The following is a 27745-nucleotide window of genomic DNA, read 5'->3' as shown; positions in this document are numbered from 1 at the left end:
CATTACCAACTTATTCAGGACTGTCTTGACCACAGGGGGTTAATCCAACGAAAACCCTGTCAACTTGTACAACTCAATATTCTTGTGCAATATTCTACCTAACACAAAATGTATATCCCTGTGACTCATCTACAGTCACACATAGATTTATAACGTCAAGACCCCCAAATATTGCTGGGGTGGGGCCAACTGCAGGTGTTCTTTGCCTTTAACCCTTTCGCTGCGCCGCTCAAAATTATTTCAATATTGATTCCTTGCTGCCCCCAAAATACTGTAAAACCCAATTTTAACATAGGTAACTTTGAGGCCAATATACAGCCTGAAGGAGAAGAGATAGAGCTTTGGACTATTGGAAAAGGTTGGGGACAGCATTGACTTTCAAATTATGCATTTGTCAATCACCTGAAATTATGTTAATTAACTAAATAACGCTAATTAGTATTAATCAACGAGGAGAAAAACACCATTTTTCATCTTGACCCAGGCTATCACTATCATCCCCTCGGACCCTGAATCATGCATACTTTCAATCCCCATGCACGCTGTGTACATCGGCATTATGTTCAGAATCATAATCACTAATCAGACTCATCTTCTAACGCCTCGAATTCACTATTTTATCAATTATTGATTCTGCAGTTCGTCGAACACGTGACTGATTCATTTAAAATTGTTTACAAAACTTTGGACTCAAAATATCGCCTAAACTTTGAATAAAAACACCGAAGTTTTCACCAAGAAATTGGAAGTTCTAGCGGTAAACAACATGGCAGGACACCTAGCGACAAGTTACTGTACTAATTTGCTATTGAAAACATCGTCTGATTCAGGTCTCTCCCAAGTCGCAGTTCTGCGTACATCCGCACAGATCGGAAATTTTTTTGGTCGCAAAAATGCGTACATCCGCAGCGAAAGGGTTAAATCCACTAGCAGTTGACACCCAGTATAAATACCGAACTGCTTCCCGAGAATCTCTGGATTGACCAAATTATTCAGAACAAACCATACTTCAACTCCAGAATGGCAACATTCTAAACTCTTTTCACAATACTTTTCATATTGTCTCCAAGCCTCTCATAAACCACGAAATTCAACCCAATCCACAGAGGTTCCAGGCACAACCAAGAACAAACCAATTACTAACATATTTACGGCACACATCTTGAGAGATTTCTCTCAGAAAAGCATGTTCTGGCTTTTGACCAATGCACTACTTCCATCTATCGGCAAAAACCGTGAACTTGCTGAATGAGCACCTGTGGCGATTTCTGCTTCAAAAATACACTAATTCTCTACTCATTGCACACAAACACATCGGATCTGTAATCTAGATGGTCCATACCCTTGAATGGACAACCTTAGTACACAAATATTGCCAAGCAAATTGACCCATCTGTGTCAAACCTCACCGCACCGCATGTAAATAATGACACGAACAACGGGATGCCGGAAGATGATTCTGTATTTCTCAAACTGCGCATGCGTTGTACAGCATGTATCAAAAACCAAGTAATAATATACAGCATGTTACAAAGCTAATGTTTACATCGCCCTTTTTTAGAAATCTTCCACCATTATATCTAAGGCTTACACTTTATATCTTAAACTGACAGTAAATCCACTTGTTAGATACTCTCAATCAACCTAGGCCTAGCCTGACCCTTGTTTACCCTGGCTGATCTTCTAACATTTACTTGAGGAGCAGGAGACTGAACACAAGTGGGCCTATTGGTATTCATCTCACACATTGGTTCATCTTGTGACAACACAGAATTGTGCAAGTCCTAAAAATCAGTTAGTACTGGAATCGATAAAATCTTCATTCGTTCTTTTCAAGTGCCTCCTGTTTCGCCTTAGAATCTGACCTCTTTCAGTCAAAATCTCATATGACCTTGGAGCTACTTCTCTCACCACTCGAGCCTTTACATTCCACTGTTTACTCTTAAATGGAAATCTTAACCTGACTACATCATTTTCATTCAGGGGTGGCAAGTCATGTGCTTATTTGTCATACTGCAACTTTTGTTGCTTTTTCTCATTTGCTACTCTTTGTGCTTCTTGTTCATTGAGCACATCTCTGTTCAATCTTGGAACTCTAGTATTTAACTGTCTATTAAAGAGCAATTCAGCAGGTGATTTGCCACATTTCAATGGAGCGGAGCGATACTGTAGCAGAGCTAACTCAGGATCTTCCCTTGAGTCAATTGCTTTTTGCAATAACCTTTTCACTATTTGAACTCCCTTCTCAGCTTTTCCATTGCTTTGTGGATATTCTGGAGAAGTGGTCAAATGTTTGAAACCATAATGCTGTGCAAACTCTACAAACTCTCTGCTAGAATATTGCGGTCCATTATCTGACACCACAACTCTTGGTATTCCATGCCTGGCAAAAACGCTCTTCAAATGCCTAATGACTGAAGAAGAAGTTGTGCTTTTCAGTTCAATGACCTCAGGGAAATTTGAATAGTAATCAATTACAAGTAGATTATGCTTATTAGCATACTCAAACAGATCTGTTCCAATCTGCTCCCATGGGCCAACTTTTTCACTAGTAGTTTTCAAGCTCTCTTTTTGCTGCCTGTATTTGTACTTTTGACAAATACCACAAGTTGATGTGAACTGCTCAATATCACATCCTATTTTGGGCCAAAACAAACTTTGTCTAGCCATGGATTTGATTTTCTCAGTGCCCAGATGACCCTCATGTAATCTATTTAACATCTCACGCCTCATACTTGTCGGAATTACAATCCGGTCACCTCTGAAGACAATACCTTGTGCTACAGTCAATTCGTTTCTGTATGGGTAATATGCACTGACAGAACCTTTTTCCAAGCACTCTGAAGATTTTCTTTTACCACTTTCAGAAATGGATATTTCTCAGTTTCAATTGCTATTTTCTTCATTTGATCAGTGCTTGCAGCAATGCTTGAATACACCAAATTTACTTGTGCTTCTACCTCATCAGATAATGAATCTGGCTTACTGGGGGGGACAAGCTCTTGATAAGGTGTCTGGTGTGTGCAAGATATCAGGGGTGTATACCAGTGTTACATCATATCTTTGTAATTTGAGCATCAATCGCTGTAACCTTGCTGGCATATCATTCAAGTTCTTCTGAGAGATCAGTATCAATGGTTTATGATCCGTCTCCAACTCAATCTTGGGCAAACCAAAAATATACTCGTCAAACCGTTAGCATGCAAAAGTCAACCCTAGACACTCTTTTTCAATTTGGGCATACCGTGTTTCAGCATCGGTCATTGACCTTGCTGCATAGGCTACTAGCCTCCATTCTTCATCATGTAATTGCAATAGACAAGCACCAATTGCATTTTTGGACGCATCTGCACTGACCTTTGTTTTTCTTTTTGAGCCAAAGTAAGCCAAAACTGGGCTAGTTGTCAAACATTTCTTCAAGTTTTCCCACTCTTGGTCATGCTCATGGGACCAGGACCACTCAACTTTGTCTTGTAACAGTGATCTCAATTTACAATTTCTTTGTGACAACTAAGGAATGAATTTTCCCACATAGTTAAACACACCCCATGCTCGTTGCACCGCTTTTTTGTCCTGTGGTTTTGGCATGTTTACTATTGCTTCAATTCTTTCTGCCATTGGCTCAATGCCTTTAGCTGAATACCTGTCACCTACAAAGGTGATTGACTCAACTCCAATTTCACTTTTTTCAGTGTTCAAATGAATTTTGTACAGCTTTAGCCTCTCAAGGACCTTTGCTAACCTTTCATCATGTTCTGCCTTGGTCCTGCCCCAGATCAAAATGTCATCAATGACCACCTTTACTCCTTCTAAACCTTCGAGGATACGTTCCATGGCTTTCTGAAATACCTCGGAACTTGAACACAGGCCATAGGGCAACCGTTTGAATTCAAACCGGCCAAAAGGGCTGTTAAAGCAGCAGAAATCAGAGCTACGATCTGACAGTGGAATTTGCCAGAAAGCGTGCGAGAGGTCAAGTTTAGAAAAATATTTTGCACCAACCATGTCATTGCTAATGTCCTCTCTGGTGGGAAGGTAATGGTGCTCACGCTTTATACAGTTGTTGAGATCCTTTGGATCCATACAAATTCTTAACTTACCATTTGGTTTTTTGACAACAACCATAGAGTTTACCCAATCTGTGGGATCAGTGACCTTTTCAATTACCTTCATTTCACACATTCTTTCTAATTCGTTCTTTACATCATCTTTGATTGCTACAGGTACCCGCCTGGGGGATGAACTACTGGTGTTGAACCCTCTTTCAATTTTATGTCATACACAAATGGTAGTGTGCCAACTTTATCATTCTGGGACCGTATTCATGAAGCCTTCGTAGCTTTGTCACTGAGAACGATTTACGTGGCTCTTAGTAAGACTTTAGTAACAGCCTAGTAAGCCACTACGTATTATTCACAAAGCATTATTAAGGTATTATTACCGCGTTACTTACTATACTTCTCATAACACCCTGTAGGCGTGAACGCGCTTGAGCTGAACAGTCATGGATGTGTTATGTAATCCATTGTCTAAAACGAATATTTATACAGTGACTGGACTAGCTTACGTCATTTCAGATATATTTGTCACACTGTTAACATGGAGAGTCAGAAATCGAGGAGTAAGACCGTTAGCCAGCAGCGTGAGGAGGCAAAGGGGAATCGCCGGAAGGCCAATTTCTCGCCAAGTGAAATTATGAAGTTAGTTGATCTGGTCGAATTGAATTGGTCCGTGATTAACAACAAATTTTCCGATGTCGTAACGCTTAAGAGGAAGGCCGACACGTGGACAGAAATAACAAGAAAAATCAATAGTGTTGGAAAAGTCCTAAGGACAATCAAAGCGGTTCATCACAAATGGGATGACTTGAAGTCGAAGGCAAAGCAGAAGGCTGCCAAGAGGAAAACGGTGATGAACTCCATCGATTTTTCCATCTTCCAAACGTACGTTCGATGATACTTCGAACTCGCCTGTGGTGAACGTTGTATCGTCTGTCGGCTGCATCTGCCGGGCGGGATACTGGTTTCATGAGGCAGGGTCTGAGTGGATATATAGGCACTGTCACCTGGTAGGCATCCTTCATCATTAAATAGACCATGTTCCATATTTACTTTCAAGTTGCAGTTTGACCAAATAAACGCATCGTGTGTGGCACCTGGCCATCGGGCAACAATATTTGTGAATTTCATATCATGAGAACAAATACCCTGCACATTTATCGCATGGCACTGCTTCCTGCACACGTATGATGCTTCGTTTACGGATGGGCACTTTACTGGAATAAGGGATCCATCTATGCAGCCGATGACATTTGGAATCCGGTGCCATTCTGTTTAAAACCCCTCCTTTTCACATTCTTGCTCGTCAGCCGTTCGAGGAAATGTTATAAACTGCCGTGCTTTGCGTTCTTTGCGACTCTGGTGACAATCCTTGATATTGTAGGTTGACTCAAGCCATTTGCCATGTCGCCATTGGCAAGCTGCAAACTTCCGGTAGCGAAAAATCGGAGCGCAACGCAAACTTGGAGAGATGCTGGTACGGCATAGGAGCGCAAGGTGTCCGGGGCAATTTCGTGGCTAAACTTTAGAATCCCCGATCGGAAATGACGTATTTTGATCGCATTCAACTATAAATCCATTGAACAGTGGTGCTTGGTTAGTCAACCGATGACCTTTTTTTGGGGTGTGGTCGGGGATTGTAAACTCGTTCCAATTTCGTCCTCCAACAGGTCGATGACTTCAAGAAGGACTGGTCTAGTCATCTGGTAGCGCTGATACAAATCTACGTCATCATAGGGGTCAAGAGGCTGCAATCGGTCTCTAAACACACGCTGCCTTCGTAAAGCCCGTCTGGCTTCAGACAGATCAACGCCGCTGCCATGATCGCTGCATGTGAAAGTGTCGCCAACTGTCTAAGAAAACGCTACGAAGCCGAAAACACCTCACGTAACACTAGTAACGACTTACGAAATCGATTGAAGTTACGAGTGCTTCATTAATATGACGCAACTCGCTAAGAACGACCCACGAGTACGTAAACGCTTACTAAGGCCTAAGAAGGCTTCATGAATAAGGCCCCTGTTGTTCAGGCATGTCTGGGCCTAATACTTGTTCAGTGGTATCTTCCACTATTCTGATAACAGGTGTTTTAACCCGTCTTATTAGATCTAGGTTTTCACAAGCAGCCACACCCAAAAGAGTTTTCCCTTCTGGTACTATCACAAAGTACAGACTGTGACATTTTCCACCATGTTTTACATGCAATCTACAAACACCTTTGTTTTCAATTTCGGTTCCATTGTAAGCTGTTAGCTTGACCTTTTTAGCTCAGCTGACTAAGTCAGCCGAGCTTGTCAAATAAGTTGTTCAGTGGCGTCCGTCTGTCCATCCATCCATCTATCCATCCATCCGTCCGTCCGTTAACCCCATGGTGCACATTTTGTAACCGTAAGACCTAGAGACTTCAATTTTGCATTTCTGGATACTTCTGGTCAAACTTTTAACAGGAGAGGGCGCTACCTGCCTTTTAATTATTTCTGCCGATTCAAATTCCCGCCCGATGACGTCAGCCATCAATAAAGTCTCCTATTTGCCAGTTCTCAAAACATGGCAGCTACACAACAAGCAGTAGCTCCAGGAATAAATCACTGTTCACTTCAGCTTCGTAATCGATTGTACCCCCACTTTATTGTGTTTTGTGTGGTGTTCCTATTCAATCAACGATGTAAGGCCTTATTATGTTGGCTTTAATTGAGAAGGTGCATTATAAGCGGCGTACGAAATACCGAAGCGGAGACAAAATGGCGGCATGTTGTTTACGCCTGGCGCTCAATGACACTCAAGTACCCAGGTGTGGTGATCTCGGTCTTGACGGCACCGTTGCTAACTGTTGCGAACTGTTGCTACGCAGGGTGACGTCATCACCGGGTTTGGCGCATCCTTCTCATGTGACGTATGTCGATGAAGCCGACGTCTTCGGGCGACGTCAGGCGGTCACGGCAGGGGATTGTTGCAAAATGTATGTACGTTGTTGGAAGACAAAGGTGGAAGGAGAGCGCACGAAATAAAAAAGAGAGACACCGTATTTGAGCCGTTTTATGGCATTTATTACAAGAAGAGGAGCGGAAGATTATTACACTGGTGACAGCGGTGGGATTGAATCTGCGTGAATAATTGTAAGTTAAAACCCCCAAAAAGTTAGAATTCGCCCGTGAGTTGAGCGAACAAAGTCGGAGCGCACTGACACTGTGCCGAGTCAAAGAAGAAGGTTGAAATCGGTGATTCCCCGTCTTGATAAATTTAAAATAGTGTGTTATACGCTTTGTGAGGCGCACTAAAGTACACGCTTTGTAGTACATCACGATTTTTAGAAATATGGATACGATTGTTGAAATTGATGCTGACACGGGCCGTGAAAGTGGAGATTTCCAATGTGAAGGAGGGATGGAAGTCGGCCGGGGTTTTAGGCGGGAACATGTTCAAAGCCCCGACGAAGAGACAACTGCTTCAAGCAGTGCACATCATATCAGTAATGATGGGTTTGCTGGGCCTAAACAAACCAGTGCCAGTAAGCCTACACAAGATAGTGTTCATTCGTTAGGCATGGGTGAACCAAGTGCAAGCAGGGCTTCTTTGAGTCACTCTTATGAACATGATGCTGCCCCAGGCGTACAGGTACCAGATCAGATGTCTTCGTTTTTGGACTGCTTTGCTTCGTTGATGCAAAACAGATTAAAGCAGGAGCAGTCACAACCGCCTACGTCTGCGAAGGTGCAGGCTCCAAAGAACTATGCGCCTAACCTTAACTTTAGAATTTGGTTAGAACGGTTAAATTCATATGCGGATCTGGCTAGAATCCCAACATCGCAGAGACGGCAACAATTACTGTCCAGACTTGAACATCAGGCATATGTGGCAGTAGCCAATCTTAATCTTAGTGAGGAGATTTCTTATAAGGATTTTACGTCAGCCCTAGAACGGAGGTTCCACAACACAACCAGGGAGGATTACAAGCTACAGTTGAGAGCACGTCAACAGGGGTCGACAGAGTCACGGGAAAGCTATTCTGATGCATTGCAGGAGTTAGCACTAAATGCATATCCCAACGGAGGTTTTGAACTGCAACAAGAAATGGCTTTGGACCAGTTTTTAAAGGGCGTGAAATTGTCCAAGGCATTAAAACAGCAGCTTTTAATGAGTTCGCCAAAGACACTAGAGGAAGCCATAAGAAAGGTGCGACAGTTGGAGGCCGCCCAGCTAGTTTTGAATCAGGGACACATCACACAGCACACAGCTCAAGAGAGACCAAGGCAAAGGATAGCAAGTGTCGCTTCAAGTTCACCACTGGTTCAGCCCCAATCTGAGATGAGCAGGGTGTTAGAACTTCTTCAAAAGATGGAGACCCGAATTAGCTATTTGGAGAAACCTCGTTCACAGCGATACTCCAGGGATGGATCCGGAGACCAGGGTCTCTGCTGGCGGTGCAAGGAGGCCGGGCACAAATCCAGCCAGTGTCCCACTGTTGAGTGTTACAATTGTCACAGTTACGGGCACACCTCCAAGTCATGCCCTAGGAGTTCGGAAAACTCCAACGTGAGGTCGTCAAGGGGCGGACGGACCTCAAACCAGCAGTAGCTCCAGTTGAAGATAGTGGCCAAGTTGACAGCTTGATTGATCAGGATTTCTATGACCCTGCTTTAGATCGCATAGAAATAGGCTCTGCTTTAGGTATGCCACTGCCAACTTTGCCACACTGGCATTTATTACAAGAAGAGGAGCGGAAGATTATTACACAATTTTCTTCTTAAAAAGTAGTCTGGTAGGCGATATTATCACTAGTTCTTTTCAGTGGTAGTCATAAGGTCTTTAGGGACTACTTTCAGAAATTAGTTCTTGAAAATTTGGCCACATTTCTGTGAAAACGATATCGGAAGTGCATGCTCTGTTCACGATGATATTGTTGCTGTATTTTGAAGTGGAGAATTCCCTCAGTATGTGCAGTGAATCGGCATGATTCTGTTCGCCTATTAAGTTTTAGTTCTACGATTCTTTCATGAGTAAAAAGTAGACATTCTAAGCAATACAATAATGTCACTCCCATAAAAATTGATTGGAAATTGAGGGAGCTACAGCATTCTGTTCGGCAACTAGCAGCGCTGAAAAAATACATTGCATACTGTACAATATCAAATGGCACATTTTAAAAAGCGCTCATTGGACAACGTAGGGAATCACCAGAAATGACGTCATCGCTGGTCTAAATAGAAAACTACGGTGGCGCAGTAGAGCACAAGAAAATGTTTAGCATTAACTTCGTCATGCAAGCTTCAGCAACAAAAGCTTGTTCGTTCTGTATGTGAATGATATTCCTCCCACATTGACTTCTGCATCAAAACTTGAAGCCGACGACCTCAAGATCTATCGTGGTGTGAGCACTGATGAGGATGTGACCCTGTTGCAACATGACATTGATAAGATATGTGTGTGGTGTGACACCTGGCTGCTCGCACCTAACCCGGCGAAATGTGTGTGCATGCACATGGGAAATAAAAACCATGGACATACCTACAAAATAACTTATAGAGGTAAAGAGACCAACCTTATGAACACAGATTGTGAAAAAGACCTTGGAGTACATGTTGACAACCAGCTTTCATTCAATAGACATATAACTGAAGTAACTAGAAAATGCCAGAAGATACTATGGACAATCCGTAGGAACATAGCAACCAGAAAACCAGGACCCATATGGAAATTATATACAGCATTAGTAAGGCCTCACCTTGAGTATTGTAATGGTGCAATTATCATACGCAATAAGAAGGACACTACAGCTCTGGAGAAAGTACAGCGGAGAGCAACGAATATGATCACAGTCCTACGGAAGAGGCCATACGAGGAAAGGCTGAAGCAGCTTGATCTACAATCAGTGAAGTATAGAAGGGAAAGGGGGGACATGATTCAGGCCTTTAAGTACCTGAAGAGCGCAGATCATGAGGCAGCCGATGAATTACTCCCCCTAGCAAAGGGTAGAATCCAGGAAACAAGGGGTCATACACTCAAACTGGCGGGCAAGAAAGCCCGGACAGATTTACGCAGGTACAGCTTCTGTCAGAGGGTTGTTTCCCCGTGGAACGCACTGTCAGGGGCAGTCTTGGAGGCGAAAACTGTGGATACTTTTAAATCAAGGCTGGATAAGGCCTGGGTGGACAGGAAGTATGTGACTTATTAGTTTACTTTGACTGTACATATTCTATCGACTGTGGATCGGATAACGGAGATAATTAGAGACTAGTTTAGTTGTAATTGTATATAGGCAAATATCTCGGACATAGACATGCTTGTGTTTTTAAGGAAACCGTGATGAAAGCTTAGGGCTTAAGTACCAGCGAATCGAGGAAGCAGAACTTTTATTGTAACTTTTTACACCACAAACCACATCTGTGCTGAGCGCGAGAACCATAAACCAGCGAGTAAAACTTACAGATATCAACAGGACCCTAGGTCCTACGATATTAACCTGATGATGATGATGATGATGAAAACGATTTCTCATGAATGATTTATTTGATCATCATCAGCTTGTTTCCCCTGATAGATAAAAAAATGATTTACAATTTCCATCAAAGTTTTCTATTGTGTGTATAGTCACATGTTATTTAACTGGCAAGGAGCCAAGCAGTTTTGAATATTCGCGGGAAAATACTTCGTACTTGTAAACGAGGCTATGACAATGAATGTCCTCATTCATGGCATAAACTTCATGTTTCGGTAAATATTTTCATACGATGATTTCACCCGAATTATGGTCAGGATTGAGGAATGAACAGTGGCATAATTATGTCAACCAAAAACATTGGTACCGTAGTGATCGCAAAAGGATATCAAATACCATGGAGCATGCCATTTTCATGCATAATGAACTGAACACCGGGAATATATTAATGATATTAACTCAGCTGAGCGCCAGGCCTTGGGCCTCTTGTTCTGATAAACTTTGGGTTTGTTTTTAGACCATATCCACAACTCCGTGGATATGGTCTATTGTTTTTACTGAGCCGATCGCCAGGACCCGAGGGATGTGGTTTTCGACACGTATCTCCGAAACTGCCGCACGGAACGACCTGAAATTTGGTTAGGTTACGTTTCATAACCTGCTAATGAACAACGTGTACTTTATTTTTGCAGCCGTTGCTTACTTTTTTAGTTTTCGGGTGATTTTTGATGAAAATCGCCGGTTCTGAACCGTTCCGGTAATAGCACTGCCTCCCGCGTTTTTACCGATTAGGCAAGTTGCTCAACGTTGATCTGTCCCGACCTGAACAGGTGGGAGGATACCCGCTACATGGAAGAGCCAACAGACATTTCGTCTACGCATTCTAGACTGGGTGAGTGTGATTTTTTCGTGATTGTAATCGCCCTCAAATTTGTGTTGAAACACTGCATCAGACAAAATTAACTCATCAGAAGTCAAGAAAAGGATCTTAAGAATATATATTCGCTGTTAGTTTGGGTGATTATAGGGAGCACGTCCATCTTTTGAGGCAAACTTGTCATCCGAAAGTTTCCAGATCCCCGCAATGGCGGATATACATTCATCAAAAAAATTACGAATTCGGGCAAGTTTCATCAAACTGTGCGCCTTAAACACCTAAGAATGTCTGAAAATCACCCAGACTCTACACATGAGATATACCTTCACTGAAAATAATTGCTAAAACCTCGCTTAACGTGTCGCGAGTGCTGAAACAACTGTTTTGGAGATCGTTTTTCTGTACATTCTGCTCACTTCTGTAGAAATGTACAGTAAAGCACGTATACACGTGCAGTGTAAATGGACACACGAATGTACACACCTTCTGAAAATATTGTCAGCAAAGGTGATAAGTGTTTGTTCTGAATTATGACAATGAAATTCATAGACTATTAGCAGGTAGTCAGTGTCTGTTGGTCAGAATAATGAATGATAAAACTTCTGGTGAAGTTAAAATATTTCATCGCTCTGTTTTACAGCCTGACGCAGTGACGGGGATGATCAGCATCTGTTCTGTTCTGCGACCGCATCAGTCACGGATATAGGAGCCTTGACCACGAGGAGCTGATGAGGCAAAGTCGTATAACCGTCTTAACCTTGACATCGGTGCAGTGCTGAATTTGCCGTCCGAAGACAAACCAGTATAATATTCCAGCCGTATTTCGTTCTTTTCACTGTAATACTTTTACTTCAAAAAGACTGAATAAATAAACCTACTGTGGCAGTTAGTTTAAAAAGATATTATTGCATTTTACGTTTTTACTCTTAGTGCTGATCGGTCATACCCCTGAGGCCTGGCCGTAACCTTGCATACTGGTTGTCTCGATGCCGTATGCTATGACCATGTATATATCTACTGGACTGGTTTGTTGCACCATGTCGAAGGAATTTTATGTAAAGATCAAGACACTTCCCTCACATCACAATCTACACCTCAAAAAAGGGGTTGTAAAAATCCTTGCCATGATTCCCGATTGCCCCTATGTTGTGACCATGCATGCATCAATGGCCTGGGATGTTGCAACCTACACTTCAAAGGAATGCGAAGTCTAAATCACATTTATTTTTTGTCCCCAGGTTGTGACTTTCCTAACAGCAATTGCAGACCATATCCCTGGTGATAGTGTTTTGTCATCTTAAAAATGAGCACCAGGACAAAGCACCAAAAACCTGCCACTTAAGATCAGATCAGAAGTTACCTACGTGGTGCCAGTACCCACAAGTGCATGATTGACACCTAGATCATTTGAAGAAAAAATTGGCAGCAGAACCATGTGTGCATGGAGGGAGGTATTATAATATAAATACTGTGGAGACGCAATGTATTATTGGTCGTCCCAACATTGGGAGCTTTCATCCCCACCAGCCATATCAGATGGCCAACTGGTTTCCCTCACTCGACCAGAAAACTCATCAAAAGATACGAAGATGTTGAGATTCAGATTACATTTGCTTGTTGTCTGCTGGATTCTGACCATCCATATGCTGAGTTGTTGCAGTCCCAAAACCATCGCTAATTCTAGTATTTATGATGCACCTACTGTCACAACCTAATTCAGCTGGTTATTCAGGTTATCTGGTTATATCCTGGTGCAAACCTAATTTCTCAACATGACAAAATACTTTCACCAGGGATATGGTCTGCAATTTGCTGTTAGGCGAATTGCCCAATACTAGTTTAATAACTTGAAATCACACTCAGTAATGAGATTTGCCTTTGCACCAGTATCTAGAACCATGGGCACAATTGTTTCATTTACCACTATTGACGCAATCCACTCATTGTCAACTGTGTTAACAGAACTGCTTTGACCTACATGTACAATATCGACTTGAGAATCGACATTGTCATTTTTACTTTGAGCACTGTGTGCTTGGTTGTCAACTGATCCAATGAATAGTTCATCAATACCAGTGTCATCAAAGTCATCCTCTGAAATGTTCTGCTGGTCAACAGTTGAGACGTTGTTTGTTGGGTTCTCTTTCGTTTTGCAGAATTTAGCGAAATGATTTGGCTTTTCACATTTCGAACATGTTTTGCCATAAGCAGGGCAGTGTTCCTTTGCATGTGCATGCACCGTTCCACAAAGCGTGCAGGCATCCTGGACAGATTTCGATTTATGACTAGAGTCACCACCAGTACCATGACGGCCACTTGATTGCTTGTTGTACGCTTTGCGTTTTGCACCTTGACCACCACCACCACCTTTTGACTTTGCACCAGTCCTTTTATTCACAAGTCCTACTTCTGCAGCGCTGCCTGTGGCTGTGCCAACATCAAGGACTTTAGCATGTTTACGAGTGGCCTCCACACTGTGGCAGACACTGATGGCTTTACCTAAGGACAGTTCCGGCTCTCTTAACAAGCGTTCACGAGTTTTTACATCACTGATCCCAAACACTATTTGGTCTCTTAGCATTGAATCATGCAACCCGTCAAATGCACATGTTTTTGCCTTGAGGCGGAGGTCTGTGTAAAAACTGTCAAATGTTTCGCCTTGTTTTTGCAGCCTACTGCGAAATATATAGCGTTCATACGTTTCATTCTTTTTTGGTGAGCAGTACTTTTCAAAACTTTCACAGACTTTATCGTATTTGACCTTATCCCCGTCAGAGAGTTCGAAAGTATTGAAGAGATCAGTGGCGGCCTGTCCGGCTACTGTGAGCAATACTGTGATCTTGCAAGGATCGTTGAATTTATCGGCCTCAATCGCCAGCATATACAGATTGAGACGTTGTTTAAACGTCTTCCAGTTGTGGTCAACATTGCCATCTAGGCATAGTGGGTCCGGTTTACGTTCATGTTTACCTGTTATTCTTTTGATTTTTTATCTGGTACCATGTAAATAATGACACGAACAACGGGATGCCGGAAGATGATTCTGTATTTATCAAACTGCGCATGCGTTATACAGCATGTATCAAAAACCAAGTAATAATATACAGCATGTTACAAAGCTAATGTTTACACCGCACAAGTCAACAGTGCGCGAAATTCGAATGCATGCTTTCAGATCTGCCAGGTTTTAAAGTTCACTTTCTCGCTACAAGTCAGGTTTACCACAAAAAAGATATGTACCAGTGCATACTACATGCATTCATGCATCGTTATGGAGCAGGGCTTTATGCTTACCTGAAATTATAGGGGAGAAAATAGTGAATTAAGGAGGCGAATTTCCCCGGACTGTCTATTATTGGAAACGCAATATGGCGGACGAAGAAACGCGATGCTTTCCCAGACTCGCCGGAGGCGTCCCTAACAAACGCGCGACTCCCTCACAACCCGCCATCTGTACTACAGCATGTCCCACAATAAAGGTATTCCTGAAAATTGAAAAGGTCCCCCCTTATTTTACCGTCCGTCACATTCTGCTCACCAAACAGTTACCAGAATTTCCGTCGACTGCGTACACCTGGAATTTATACCTGGCGTTGCGATGAGTTATGGGTGCAAGAAAAGTACCAATAGTTTTGAGTTTACCGCCAGGACTCTCTAGAACGACTTTCGGTTTTTCGAGTTTTGGCATTGGTTTTAGCGTTTCATAGTCCTGCTCGGATATAATCGACACATCTGCACCAGTATCAATTTTGAAAAGAGTGTCCTTGCTATGGACTTTAAGTTTGACAGTACACTCATTGATAGGATTTTCATCCTGAGTTCCTGTGTTTACACTAACGATAAAGAATTCGTCTGGTTCTTCATCCTGATCATACACGACAACTTCTTTGACCATTTTTGATCTACAACAGTACTGAAAGTGTCCCTTTTTGTGACACCGGTTGCAGGTTGAATCACGCGCTGGGCACCCTTCGCCATATTAATGACACGGCTTTCCACACTGACCACACGTTTGGTGGGATCGTAAGTACTCTGATAGCGATCAGAGCCCGAATTATGTCTGGGCCTACCGCCACAACCACGCACATGACGACGACCTCCACGGAATCCTTGGGGTCCCGGTTTTCCCCCTCATGAGTTGCCTCGACTCTTCACCTCATTTTCATTTGTTTTGGAACCAATCGTGAATTCACTCATCTGATTATTGACCATTTCAGCTTGACGAGCAGTTGTGACGGCATCCTCCAACTTCAGATCAGCCTTGAGTTGGAGTTCCTTGGTGACTTCACGATCTTTAATGCCAATTACCAGCTGATCACGTGTGAGAGCATCTTTCTGCACACCATAATTACAATACTCTCCAAGCTCGTGCAGCGCCCGTATGAATGACTCTACTGTCTCATTGGACTTTTGAACACGTTGGTTGAATAATGCACGGTCATGTATGATGTTTCTTTTTAGACTTTTAGGAACAAATTGTGAATCAAATCTCTCCAGGACCATGTCATACTTTTTCTGGTCCGCTTCTGATAGGCCAAAACTTTCAAAGATGTGGTCGGCTTCTTTCCCCATACTGTAGATAAGGGTTGCTACCTGTACTTCCCCATCTTTTTTTGTAAGTTCTGAGGCCAGTCTATACCTGAAACCTTCTTTTCCACTCTAGCCACTGACCCGGTTCGTCAAACTTGAAAGGCTCTGGTGGGCTTATTTTTGCCATGTCTGCAAAAATGTATTCTCCTTTGGGTTCTTTGAGTCTCTTTTTAAAGTCACACTGCCACCATGTTTCAGGATGGGGTAATATATTCTATAAAATAGCGGATTTATGCAGCATCAATTTGATATCAAATCATGAAATACAGGAAGCTATCTTAGAAGCCTTGAACGTTGTTGTAGTTGTTTCCATGCCCGATTCCGGGCTAGCCTGAACAAGCTGATTATGAGACAGTTTGTATGTGCATGGCCTTTATTACTAAACCACACAACATACAAAACATTCAAATTTTATGCAGTCAAAACTATGCGCCTCAAAACGTTGTTTGCTCTCTTTGATTTTGCTTTAGTTAATAAAAACTCGTGGTTTATTTTTGTACAAAACACCGTTACACAGTGGTTATGGGGAATAGCTGGAGAAAATTTGGTCTCGTCAAAAAGTCATCTCAGGCAATCAAATTCCAAACCTTTGTCCTACCTGGACCTCAGTTATGGAGCTGGGATTTTTTCTGTTGGTCAGAATTGACATTGAATGTGCCCTCAGAAATATTGTTGATAATGACTTTCTCCTTACAAGCAATCAGGTTGAAGTTACCAATCTCCCACCTGGACCTCCATACAGCTCAACATGACGCGATCACATCTCGTGATCTACCTGTCATCTCAGTTTACATTGTCACCATGGAGACAGATCAGAAACCTGACAGCTGGCAGCATGCAAGAGAATGTAGGGAATCAGGCCCAATACTTCGTTGCCAAGGACGCACTGCCTTGTTTGGCCTCATAAAGAGCATGTTCACCTATTGATGGAAAATCAGGCCACCAAACATTAGTTTTTGAAGAAAAAAAAAACCCACTCATTTGATGTCTTTGGTTAGTGTTTAAAAATGTGTCTAGGAGCATATTTAACATTTTTGACCTCGTGGAAATTCTCTTGGATGGTCAAACACAAAAGAACAGTTTTATTTGCCATTTTGATCCTCCCCTTATTTAGGCGCACACGTTGTTGTGTGGCCTGAAAACATGGAAAATGCACTTTTTGATAAGACATTATTGAAGAAAAGTTGACAGTTGAGGATGATTTACAAGTTTGCACGTTGCCGGCCGTTTTTGAATTTTGCGTTTCGAGGCAACACTAGTACTAGTAACTGGCCACCAGTAATATTGAAAGGCGCTGGTAGGAATCCTATGACATAATATATCAGCAATATTTGGTGCAAAACCACTAAGAATGGCTAAGTGATAAACCCTAAAACCATCCCAAAGCCTTTCCATATTACTGCAAAATAGAGACGAATGGGTTTACCCATTGTAGTACAAGTGAAAGTCCTCAACACGATCTTTCCAATGATACCTCATCACCTCACGCTACACACAATGTACAAATGTGACGTATTGAATCGTCATCCAGCAACGAATGTCCAGCACATTCAGTATCGATCGCCAGCATTATAGCAGTCATAGCTGAGTGGTAAATGCATTGGATTTCTAAACACCAGCTGGATCTGCTGGCTTAGGTTTGAAGCCGACCAACGGCATATATGCATTTGAGTTTAAAGGGATTCTCTCTTCGTTGGTTGCTAAGGCATGATGAAGTATGATGGTGGTTAATTACCGCCGGAATGCAGTTCCTATCGTCGTTAGGGACATATGGTGTGGCAAGATGGAGTCTCAGCTTAGTTACCGCTGAAACGCTGCTCCTGCTGTTGCTAGGGCTGGAGGGTCTGGTTAGCAACGATTGACAAGGCCTTAAAAGTGAAACTAATTCAGAGTGAAAATGGGGATTCCAAGCTGTTTAACACCTTAGGCTTGCTATTTGAACAATCATCGTTTGACTATGTTCCAACATATGGTGATGACCTCATCAATGAGAATAGGTAATTCCATCTGTGTCATGTGGAGCCTGGAATACTTGAACGTAGCCAAATGACTGATAGTGCAACTAGATACAGTAGCTTTGGAAGCTCATACTATGATTAATGAAATTTAATTAATCTTTTTAAATTAAATAGAATGATTGATAAGAATAAAAAGATTATTTGCCCTACATGTGAGAAATACATATCATACAATAATATGGACATCATACCAGATTAAACCCGGATTATGTCCCTGTTACTCTACCACCCACATCACCACAAACTTTAACTCAAGGAGTGCAAACACCATCTTTAACTCAAGGAGTGCTTGCTCGAAAAACGCAGCTGCTGGTCCCTAAACGTACAGACAAGAAACTTGCTTTTGAGACTGAAGAGCTTGACGACATAAAAAAAGTGAGTTGTGTAAACATTTTATAGAAGTTCGGCAAAACCCGTTGACATGATTCGTTTGAAAATTGAAAATGACAGAGAAGCGAAACAACAAGTGTTTGAATACAAACATAAGTTAGAAGAAGTGTCATTTCAACTCAATGACTACCACCACAAAATAAGTATATCAATGTTCGCTCAGTTCAATAGAAATGGTGAAAGCGTTGTACATCCAATTCAGTCTCGAATGGAAAGCATTATTTCAAGAAACCAAGCTGTTTTTGTAATAACCACCCAGTTAAACTACACTAAGGCACAGATTGAGGAGAGATTCTTTCAAGGATCGGGCCTGTCACTGAACGTAATAGAGTCATGTCACATGACCATTTGTTCATACAAGAGGTGTAAGGGTGGTCATTTTACTAAACTACCATTCAAAACAAAAGCTGTAATCAATGTGTAATCAAATGGTAACAACGTTTTTTTCTGGAGTCTACTGGCTGCTAAGTATGACCAAATCACAAATGACCAAATCACAACTGACAAGTTCACAACTGATAAAATCACAACTGAAACTCTAGCCAAACTAAATAATGGTAGTATCAAAATTAACTCCTTTCCTGTTTGTGTCCAGAAGGATAATATTATGGGGGAAAAAGGAAGGAGACTAGCGGTAGAAATAAATTGGAGTCCTGTAGGTTCTGTTCACTTCTTCTAATTCAATAAACTTTCATGAAAGCTAATACATTGATAGTTACAATTACAAATACAGATTGGAAGTCCAAATATGTGTGTTCCCAGGCTGGAGTCCAAGACCTGAATGACCATTATACAATCCTTGATTTACCATGAAAACTATAACAACACGAAATCACCAAGGAGACATAATACAAACTTTGACAAATCAAACATGTTTCTGATTGAAAGACTTATACTAATTACACTTGCCAATCAAGCGTCTCCAACTTGTCTGAACATACTAGATTAATAAAACAATGACCTTATAGTGAAAGAGTTAAACCCTCAGTAACCATTGTTTTCAGAATTAGCTAACTAGTTTTGTGTTTTGACATGTTCGATATGTCAAATATTCACCTTAAACATTATGAGAAATGATACCTTGTAAATTTATACTTTTGATGAAAAGTGCACCATAAAAGACTCCTGTTGTTTTAAAAATCAAATTCGCTCCTGCGAATTATATGCTGTCTACAAAAGACAAGATTAAATAGCAGTATAGATGAAATTACAAAATGAAGTCACTAAAGACGAAACCATATAAAAGTATACATGAAATTGCAAAATGAAGTAACATGAAATTCAATAAGTGAACATAATTCTTCACACTATTCCATAGTCAAAATAGCTATATTGTGCACATAAACTCATCAAAATGAAAGTCAATTTTATAATTCATAACATCTTTTTCGAGGCAGATGAAAATAGTTGCGTCTTCAGAATGTGGCCAGAAGTCCAGTATAAATGTCAAACGCAGATCAAATCATTTCATTGTTCTAAAATTCAGTTTATATTCAGTGTCATGTGATAACAAAATTTACCCCATAAAATACTCCTGTTGTTTTAAGAGATTTGCTCCTGCAAATTCCAGTTGTCCACACATCTGAAACCCTACTCTTTTTGTTTTTGTTCAGTATCTTAAATTTAACATTGCATTTGCCTTACTGAAGTCCATGGTGATGCTAACTTGATTACAAAGGCCACCTTTAGGTCCAATCATTTGTGTTCCTGTGCTTGGCAATCGACGGAGTGGGGCGTTGCTTCCTAATGTGAATGTTCGCTTTAGTCTTGGGTGATCAAAATATACAAAAACATCCTGTTCATTTAGAGACGTATCAAACTCTGAATACTCTCTGATGCAGTCCGCTATTGTGCATCGATTTGGCAAGAAAATAGTTTTACTCTCACATCCATTTAATAATAATAATAATAATAATTTATTTGATTTAAAGTGCTAAAATAATGGTGCATACATTTTCTAAGCACTGTACATAATATTAAATGAGTACATTAAAAGTGGTGATTTCATGAGGATAAAAAACAGTTTAAAAACATCCGGAAAATATCAATATTTAAAACATGTATGGCCTACTCTGAATATGTTAGGATAAAAAGATGAGTTTTGAGTTTACTCTTAAAAGTGTTTAGCACAGTGACATCACGTAACCAGCTTGGAAGGGCGTTCCACAGCCCCGCGGCCCGGACACACAGAGATCGATCCCCGAAGACCCCATTTGAACGTGGGATGGCAAGGAGCCAAGGGTCATCCGAGGACCGAAGTCTGCGGCCGGGCGCACGGAGACTGAGAAGTTCCTTCATATACTGTGGGCTCTCCTCATGATGGATGACCTTGTGGGTTGTGAGAAGAACTTTGTAGTCGATACGTGATGTCACCGGCAACCAATGAAGAGATTTTAAAATAGGGGTTATGTGCTCTCTCTTTTTGGACCTGGTTAAGAGGCGAGCACTAGCATTTTGTGCTTTTTGAAGGCGCTGGATTTCACAGCCCGGTAATCCGAGCAAAAGACCGTTTTGGAAATCCAGGCGAGATGTTATTAGCGCATTTATTACTCTGGCACAGGTGGTATTGTCCAGGTATCGTCTGATCTTTGCTATTCTATGGATCTGATAGTAAACCCCCCTCACCACTTGGGACACCTGTTGTGACATAGACATGTTTGCATCAAAAACAGCACCAAGATTTCGAACCTGAGATGAGGGAGTAACAGAGGATGATCCGATCTGGATTGAAGGAAGTGGCTCAAGTCTTGACAGCTTTCTCTTCGACGCAATGATGAGGAATTCAGTTTTATCATCATTGCCCTTCAAGTGATTGGGGCCAAGCCACTCCCGAACATCTGCTACACATGATTCAGCCTTTTTAATGGCAAGGCGGAGCCCTTCTGGTGTGACATCGAACGTATCATATAATTGTATGTCGTCCGCGAAGCCATGACGACACATGTCATGATTTTCAATGATTGCCGCAAGTGGTTTGATGTATATAGAGAAGAGTATAGGGCCAAGCACGGAGCCCTGTGGCACCCCAGAGAGGAGAGGCATTTTGTCAGACTTTTGCCCTTGAACGAGCACCGACTGAGTTCTCGAGCTGAGGTAGGATTTAAACCACTCCAAGGCTGTCCCCCTGATACCAAGCTTGTCCTCAAGTTGTGAGATCAGAAGCTTATGGCTGATAGTATCAAAAGCAGCAGACATATCAAGGAGGATCAAAATCACACCCTGCCCCCGTCAAGAGCCACATCGATGTCTGCCTTGATACGCAGTAATGCCGTCTCCGTGCTGTGTCCAACTCTATAAGCAGATTGTAACGGATCATACAGGCCATGCACCTTCATATGCAACACGAGCTGCTTCGCCACCACCTTTTCAATGACTTTTGATAGAAAAGGAAGATTGGACACAGGGCGATAGTTTTTGAGGATATTGCAATCCAAACCTGACTTCTTTAGCAGTGGTGTCACAAAGGCATTCTTTAAGCAGTCCTGTACCTGACCGGTCCCAATCGATTCATTTACACAACGAACCAACAGTGGCAAAATTGCATCCAGCACAACATCATCCCTGAGTAGCCAAGTAGGCAAAGGGTCCAAACCGCATGATTTGGGAGGACTCTCTTTGATCACCTTTCGCAGTTGATCAGAGGACACAGGCCTGAAACTGGTCAGACAACGATCTTCCAAAGGTGGGACAGTCGGGCTAGTACATTCATTAACAAAGCCAGCACGAATGGTCTCGATCTTCTCATGAAAGAAATGAGCAAACTTATTTGCCAACTCCTGTTTGTCATCAGAGTCGGGAAGTTTCCCCCCTTGATCAGCGGAAAGGAGCCCATTTACCTCTTTGAACATGTCACGAGTGTTACATGCTGCAAGTCTCTCATGCAGATAGCCAGTCTTTGCCCTATTTATCAATGACACCACTATCTTGCTCTGCTCAGCAAACATTTGGCGATGTACCTCCAGACCTGACTTTTTGTACTGGCGCTCAAGGTGACGCCGTGTCTTACGAGCAGCATGTATATCATCATTGTACCATGACTTACGAGAGGTACCCTTGATACGTACAGTGGTCACCGGAGCATGCTTGTCAAGCAAAGAAGACATGGCATCATTGTAGGCCAACACAGAATTTTCTTCACCGTTTAGGCTATTCAACCGTTCACAAATGTCCATGGCAAAAGTCACTGTGTCGATTTAGTGACTGGATAGGGATAGCGATGTACTCTGTGCAACCAAGTAAATCCCTGTTCGGTATCCTATAAATGGGATATTGTGGAAACATATTCATCGGATGTTGTCCTTGGTAGATACTCAAGACACTTATCACATCATTATTACCAATTTCATTTCCACATGAATTAAATTTCTTGGCCAAACTGTTCATTGAATCTTTCTGTAATTCATCACCGTGCACATTCTGGATTGGCATCACATGCTCGTGTCCCGAGTCGAAAACTGTTGAGGGTTTTCTGTCCGCCCTCCCCTTGTCATTGTCGGACTGACTAGCCATATCACACTGGACGGATGCTGAGTTGCGCTCAGAGGCAACTTGTACAGAAACAGACGTGCTGCTGCACACATACTGTACTGACTTTGAGACCTTTTCTTGGCTGCATTGTACTGTCACGGTGTGAGTCTCTGGAGCAAACTGACTCGCATAGGTGTTTGTTTCTGGTTTGCACTGAACACCAACCGACACTCTCGTAGGCACGGAGTCTGCATCAGTTTGTGATGACCCACTCCTAGTCCTAATTTGAATTGATGTAAAATCTTCTTGATGGGAGAAGTCCTCTGGATTGTCGACATGTGTCTCTGCAAAAGTTGGCTTGGCTATTGATGAAACCAGCTTCCGTGAAGGCATGCTAATTGGATTGTCACTCACGTTTCGTCCTTTGATTTTCTGTAAATACAGTTCCATACGGTTTTTATCACGACGAAGTGTTGAAGGTGATTTCAAACCTTTGATCCTTAGAGGTGCAGCAGTTCGTTTTAAAGCTCCATCAGCGTTCCAGAAGAGAGTTAGCGACGTTCCTTCTGCAGTTGCTGAGATATCCCATTCGTTTGGCATACTGGTCAATCCAAGAGTGGCTATCACCGATGTGATACTCTGAGGTAGCGTCGATATCGTCATGATGAGCTGAGTCACTCGCTTGGCGTCTTCCTCTTGTTTCTCTGGGATCCTTTGGGTTCTCCACCAAATATTATGGGGGAAAAAGGAAGGAGACTAGCGGTAGAAATAAATTGGAGTCCTGTAGGTTCTGTTCACTTCTTCTAATTCAATAAACTTTCATGAAAGCTAATACATTGATAGTTACAATTACAAATACAGATTGGAAGTCCAAATATGTGTGTTCCCAGGCTGGAGTCCAAGACCTGAATGACCATTATACAATCCTTGATTTACCATGAAAACTATAACAACACGAAATCACCAAGGAGACATAATACAAACTTTGACAAATCAAACATGTTTCTGATTGAAAGACTTATACTAATTACACTTGCCAATCAAGCGTCTCCAACTTGTCTGAACATACTTGATTAATAAAACAATGACCTTATAGTGAAAGAGTTAAACCCTCAGTAACCATTGTTTTCAGAATTAGCTAACTAGTTTTGTGTTTTGACATGTTCGATATGTCAAATATTCACCTTAAACATTATGAGAAATGATACCTTGTAAATTTATACTTTTGATGAAAAGTGCACCATAAAAATATCCCCAAGATCGAGCATAACAACAATCTCAAGATAATTGTGTTTCAGTTACAGAATGAATCAGCTAAAAGCACCTGTGATGCAAACTGGAGCCTCTCTATCTGTCCAAGAACTATTACGATGATGACCTAATCGATCCGCTTTTCGTCAAAGACCATTTCATGTACATACGAGACATAGGCCCGTATTCTAAGACATCCCTTTAGCTTAAGGTGGGATTTAACCCTTTCACTGCCGGAGGCGCACTTCTGCGACAATTATCCATACACTATAAAACCATTGAAATTTCGTTATTGAGCATGGTTAGCGTAAAGTTTGATAGATGGCGCTGTAGTATAAATGGTTCAGCAAAACATGGCGGATGGTTTTATATTTCGATGTATGGAAGTTTATCGAGTAATTTGAAGCCAAAATGACCAAGAAACTGACTGTGTCTGAGGTCCTTGATGAGCTGGATATAGTGAACGATTCGGACTCTGGTGAGGAGTTCGTCGATGATGATGATTTAGATCCCGACTTTGATGTAAATGATGAACAAATTAGCGATAATGAGAGTGTGTATAGTGACACACAGAATATACATTTTTTTTTTAAATTGTCGTCCTCATTATAAATTCAAGATGGCGGTATGCAAATTAGGGCAAATTATGGTCCCATTTCGAAAAGTAGGCAACACTGAACAACTTCTATATACATTGTTTTGCTCTATCTCCAGAGGCTTTCTCTCTACAGGGTGGAGAAATATCCATACTCAAAATCGACAAAGAAACCTACCGGCAGGTGAGGTAGCTAAAAATTAGAAGCTACCGGCAGTGAAAGGGTTAAGGTCAACCTTTATAAGATTTTCTTTTCAGAGATGACCCTTTATGTCAGGTAAAGTGCTTCCTTTGGAAGCTCCCTTAGGAAAAGTGGGGGTCGTTTCACAGACCTCCCTTTAGCCTAAAAGAGCACTTTATTTGCTTCAAAGGGATCCTTAAAATAAAGTTTGGTTTGGACCAAACTTTAGTGTCCCTTAAGCCTCCGACTTGTGTAGGCGACATTCACTTTTGTTGATGATGGCCGACTATGTACATCGCATTGCTCAACTGTATGACGTCAATCTGGGCAGGGAACGCTTCAGAACCAGACTCCCCGTTTTTCAAGAAAATGACTATAATGACGAGTCATTTTTCAAGCGCTTTCACTTCACAAAGAATGGATTCAATTATCTGATGGATTTCTTGGGGCCCGACTTGCCAGACGCAGCGAACCAACGTGGAATCCCTTTGACACCAAGGACAAAACTGCTAGTGGCACTTCGATATTTCGCAACTGGATCATTCCACATCGTTTCTGGTGACTTGCAAGGTGTTTCCCAACCAGCAGCTCAAGGATTGTCAAGAAGGTTTCCAGAGCTATTGCCAGACATCGAGGACAGATAATTCAATTTCCAACAGGCCAGGACGCTGTGAGGAATAAGGTAACATTCTATGAAATGCATGGCTTTCCTGATGTTCTGGGATCTACTTGGCGATAAGGGATATGCATGTCGACCATTCCTCATGACACCATTCAGGAATCCAGACGGCCTCGCTGAGAATGCCTACAACAGATCTCACAAAAGAACACGATCTGTTGTTGAACGAATGTTCGGTATATGGAAGCGAAAATTTCCTTGTTTGAAGGAGGGAATACTGGTAAAGCTCGACACATCCATGGCTGTCATAACTGCAACTGCCATCTTGCATAACATTGCTATAGATCTGAAAGAGCCCGATTTCGGTGTAGAGCGAGTTGTAGAGGATGACGGCGCTATGATCAGACATGTCGGAGATGAAGAGATGGGTGTAGTGGTGAGGCAGAGAATAGTTCAACAGTGGTTTCTATGAAGAGACGTGTATAACAATTATCTTTGACAATAGTACTTTATTACTGATGAATTAACATAACATTCAGACAGTGTCAGAAGAAAACAAAAAATGTTGTGATGCTTAAAATCACTTGCATTAATCTGGCTTCAGGGATATTTGTTTCAAAAAGACTGCAGTGTCTGTGTTCGCACTTGTGTTTCAATCCTAGGAATGTAAATGTTTTCCAGGTATTTGTTTATACCATACGACTGTACCATGAATCAGTTAAGCTCAGAATAAATACTAAAAAGTTGGTAATCAGTGGTGTTGTTTCCTGTTTCCTGCTCTGATGATTGTGCCACTTCTTTGTTGGCATTTGCCAATAAATTCATCTGATGCCTGAAGAGTTCCATGCGCTTGTCATGTTCTTCCCTTTGAAATTGAATCTTCTTCTCCAGATATTTCATTTGCAGAGCATGCTCCTTCCTCTGCAATTCCAGAGCAGCAGTCATAGCAGGGCCGTGGGCAGGGCTTTTGGGAGCCACTTTGGTTTGCTGTTTGGAGGATGTAGCAGGTGTACCAAGTGTTCTGATCATCGATGTAGTGGGCTGGCTTACTTCTTCTTCACTCCTGGCTGATGGATTCTCTGCATCAGACTCGTCGGTCGGCGGTTTTCCAGCAGCTGTAAGCTTCTTTATTGTTTCTGCAATTGGAGCAAGAAAATCAGTGAGAGTTAGGTGCCATGGGACATTCTAGCATATGCAAGCAAATTACTTATCCTCCAGCAATGCACATTTCTATACTTACCTGGTACATTATGATAGTCGCTGTCATCATCAAAGCTGTTATCCAATGGGTTCAGCACTTCACTACAATAGGATGCAAGCATATGCGACAGATCATCGGCGACAGTGTCTTTCTCCACGGGCCCCCCTTCCTGACTGGTGGCAAGTTTTCTTCTCCTGGGTGACGTCTTTTTTAGCCTTCGCTTTCAAGTTCTCAAGGAACTTCTTCAGCTGTGTGGCACTGCACTCTGTTTCCCCTTTCTTTATTGATGGCTGCTCATTGAACTTTTTGACAATCCTATCCCACGCCTGGTTTTTTCTGCTTGTAACTTTGTTCGTATTATCTTTCAAGTCCAGAATACTCTTTTCCTTTCGCACAAGATTCATTAGGAACTGCTTCTTTAATTCATTGAAGCTTCTGTATACAATGCATGCGCTCAATGACAACTTCATGAATGCCTTTTATCACCGAATACATAAGCATAAAGGTCACTAAGTAAAGGGACACTGCTATTAGGATTATTTAGCAATTCTTAGTGGAATGGAAGCCAAAGTCTGGTTCTTCAATACGGCTGGCTGAGGGACACTTAAGGAAAGGGACACTTAGCTAAGGGGCACTTAACTAAAGGGCCCTTTGAAGTTGATTGAAGGAACATCTTAGAATACAGGCCATAGTTTTAGAGGTGCTGCTCACAGCTCTCGCAATCTGAATGAAAAGAAAGCCTTGTTCGTTCCTGTGTTTTTTCACAATCTAAGTAATTGTGATTCTCACCTATTGATTAAAGATTTTAAATGACTAAACTACCCAAACATAGGGAGCTTACATTACTTGCCAAAACAGCAGAACAATACATTTAATTTCAGTTTGGGTGCTTTAGGTTCTTAGACTCGTACAGATTTCTACAGTCAAGTTTAGACAACATAACCAAATCAATGGTAGATGATGACTTCAAAATTACAAGACAGATGTTCCCTGATACTACAGACTTCAAATTATTGAGGAAGAAAGGATCAGTTCCTTACTCCTTTTACACGTCACATGAAA

At 41.8% G+C, this 27745-nt stretch overlaps 3 protein-coding genes across 3 annotated transcripts in view; 2 read left to right on the top strand and 1 right to left on the bottom strand.

Annotated features, from left to right (window-relative positions):
* The window catches only part of LOC135494968 (diacylglycerol kinase delta-like), a 782762-nt gene that overhangs the window by 61182 nt on the left and 693835 nt on the right, over nucleotides 1-27745 (top strand). The window lies entirely within an intron of this gene.
* On the bottom strand, nucleotides 13206-14252 carry LOC135494286 (uncharacterized). Its single transcript, XM_064782199.1, has one exon. It carries the CDS (start codon nucleotides 14250-14252, stop codon nucleotides 13206-13208), a length of 1047 nt encoding a protein of 348 aa, XP_064638269.1.
* Nucleotides 25565-25954, top strand: LOC135494285 (putative nuclease HARBI1). The gene has a single exon (XM_064782198.1). The coding sequence runs from the start codon at nucleotides 25565-25567 to the stop codon at nucleotides 25952-25954; it is 390 nt and encodes a 129-aa protein (XP_064638268.1).

The sequence above is a fragment of the Lineus longissimus genome, chromosome 10 (genome assembly GCF_910592395.1).
Source record: "Lineus longissimus chromosome 10, tnLinLong1.2, whole genome shotgun sequence".
Lineage (NCBI taxonomy): Eukaryota > Metazoa > Nemertea > Pilidiophora > Heteronemertea > Lineidae > Lineus > Lineus longissimus.
Note: the sequence above shows the minus strand (reverse complement) of the source record. Positions and strands in the feature narration are given on the sequence as shown.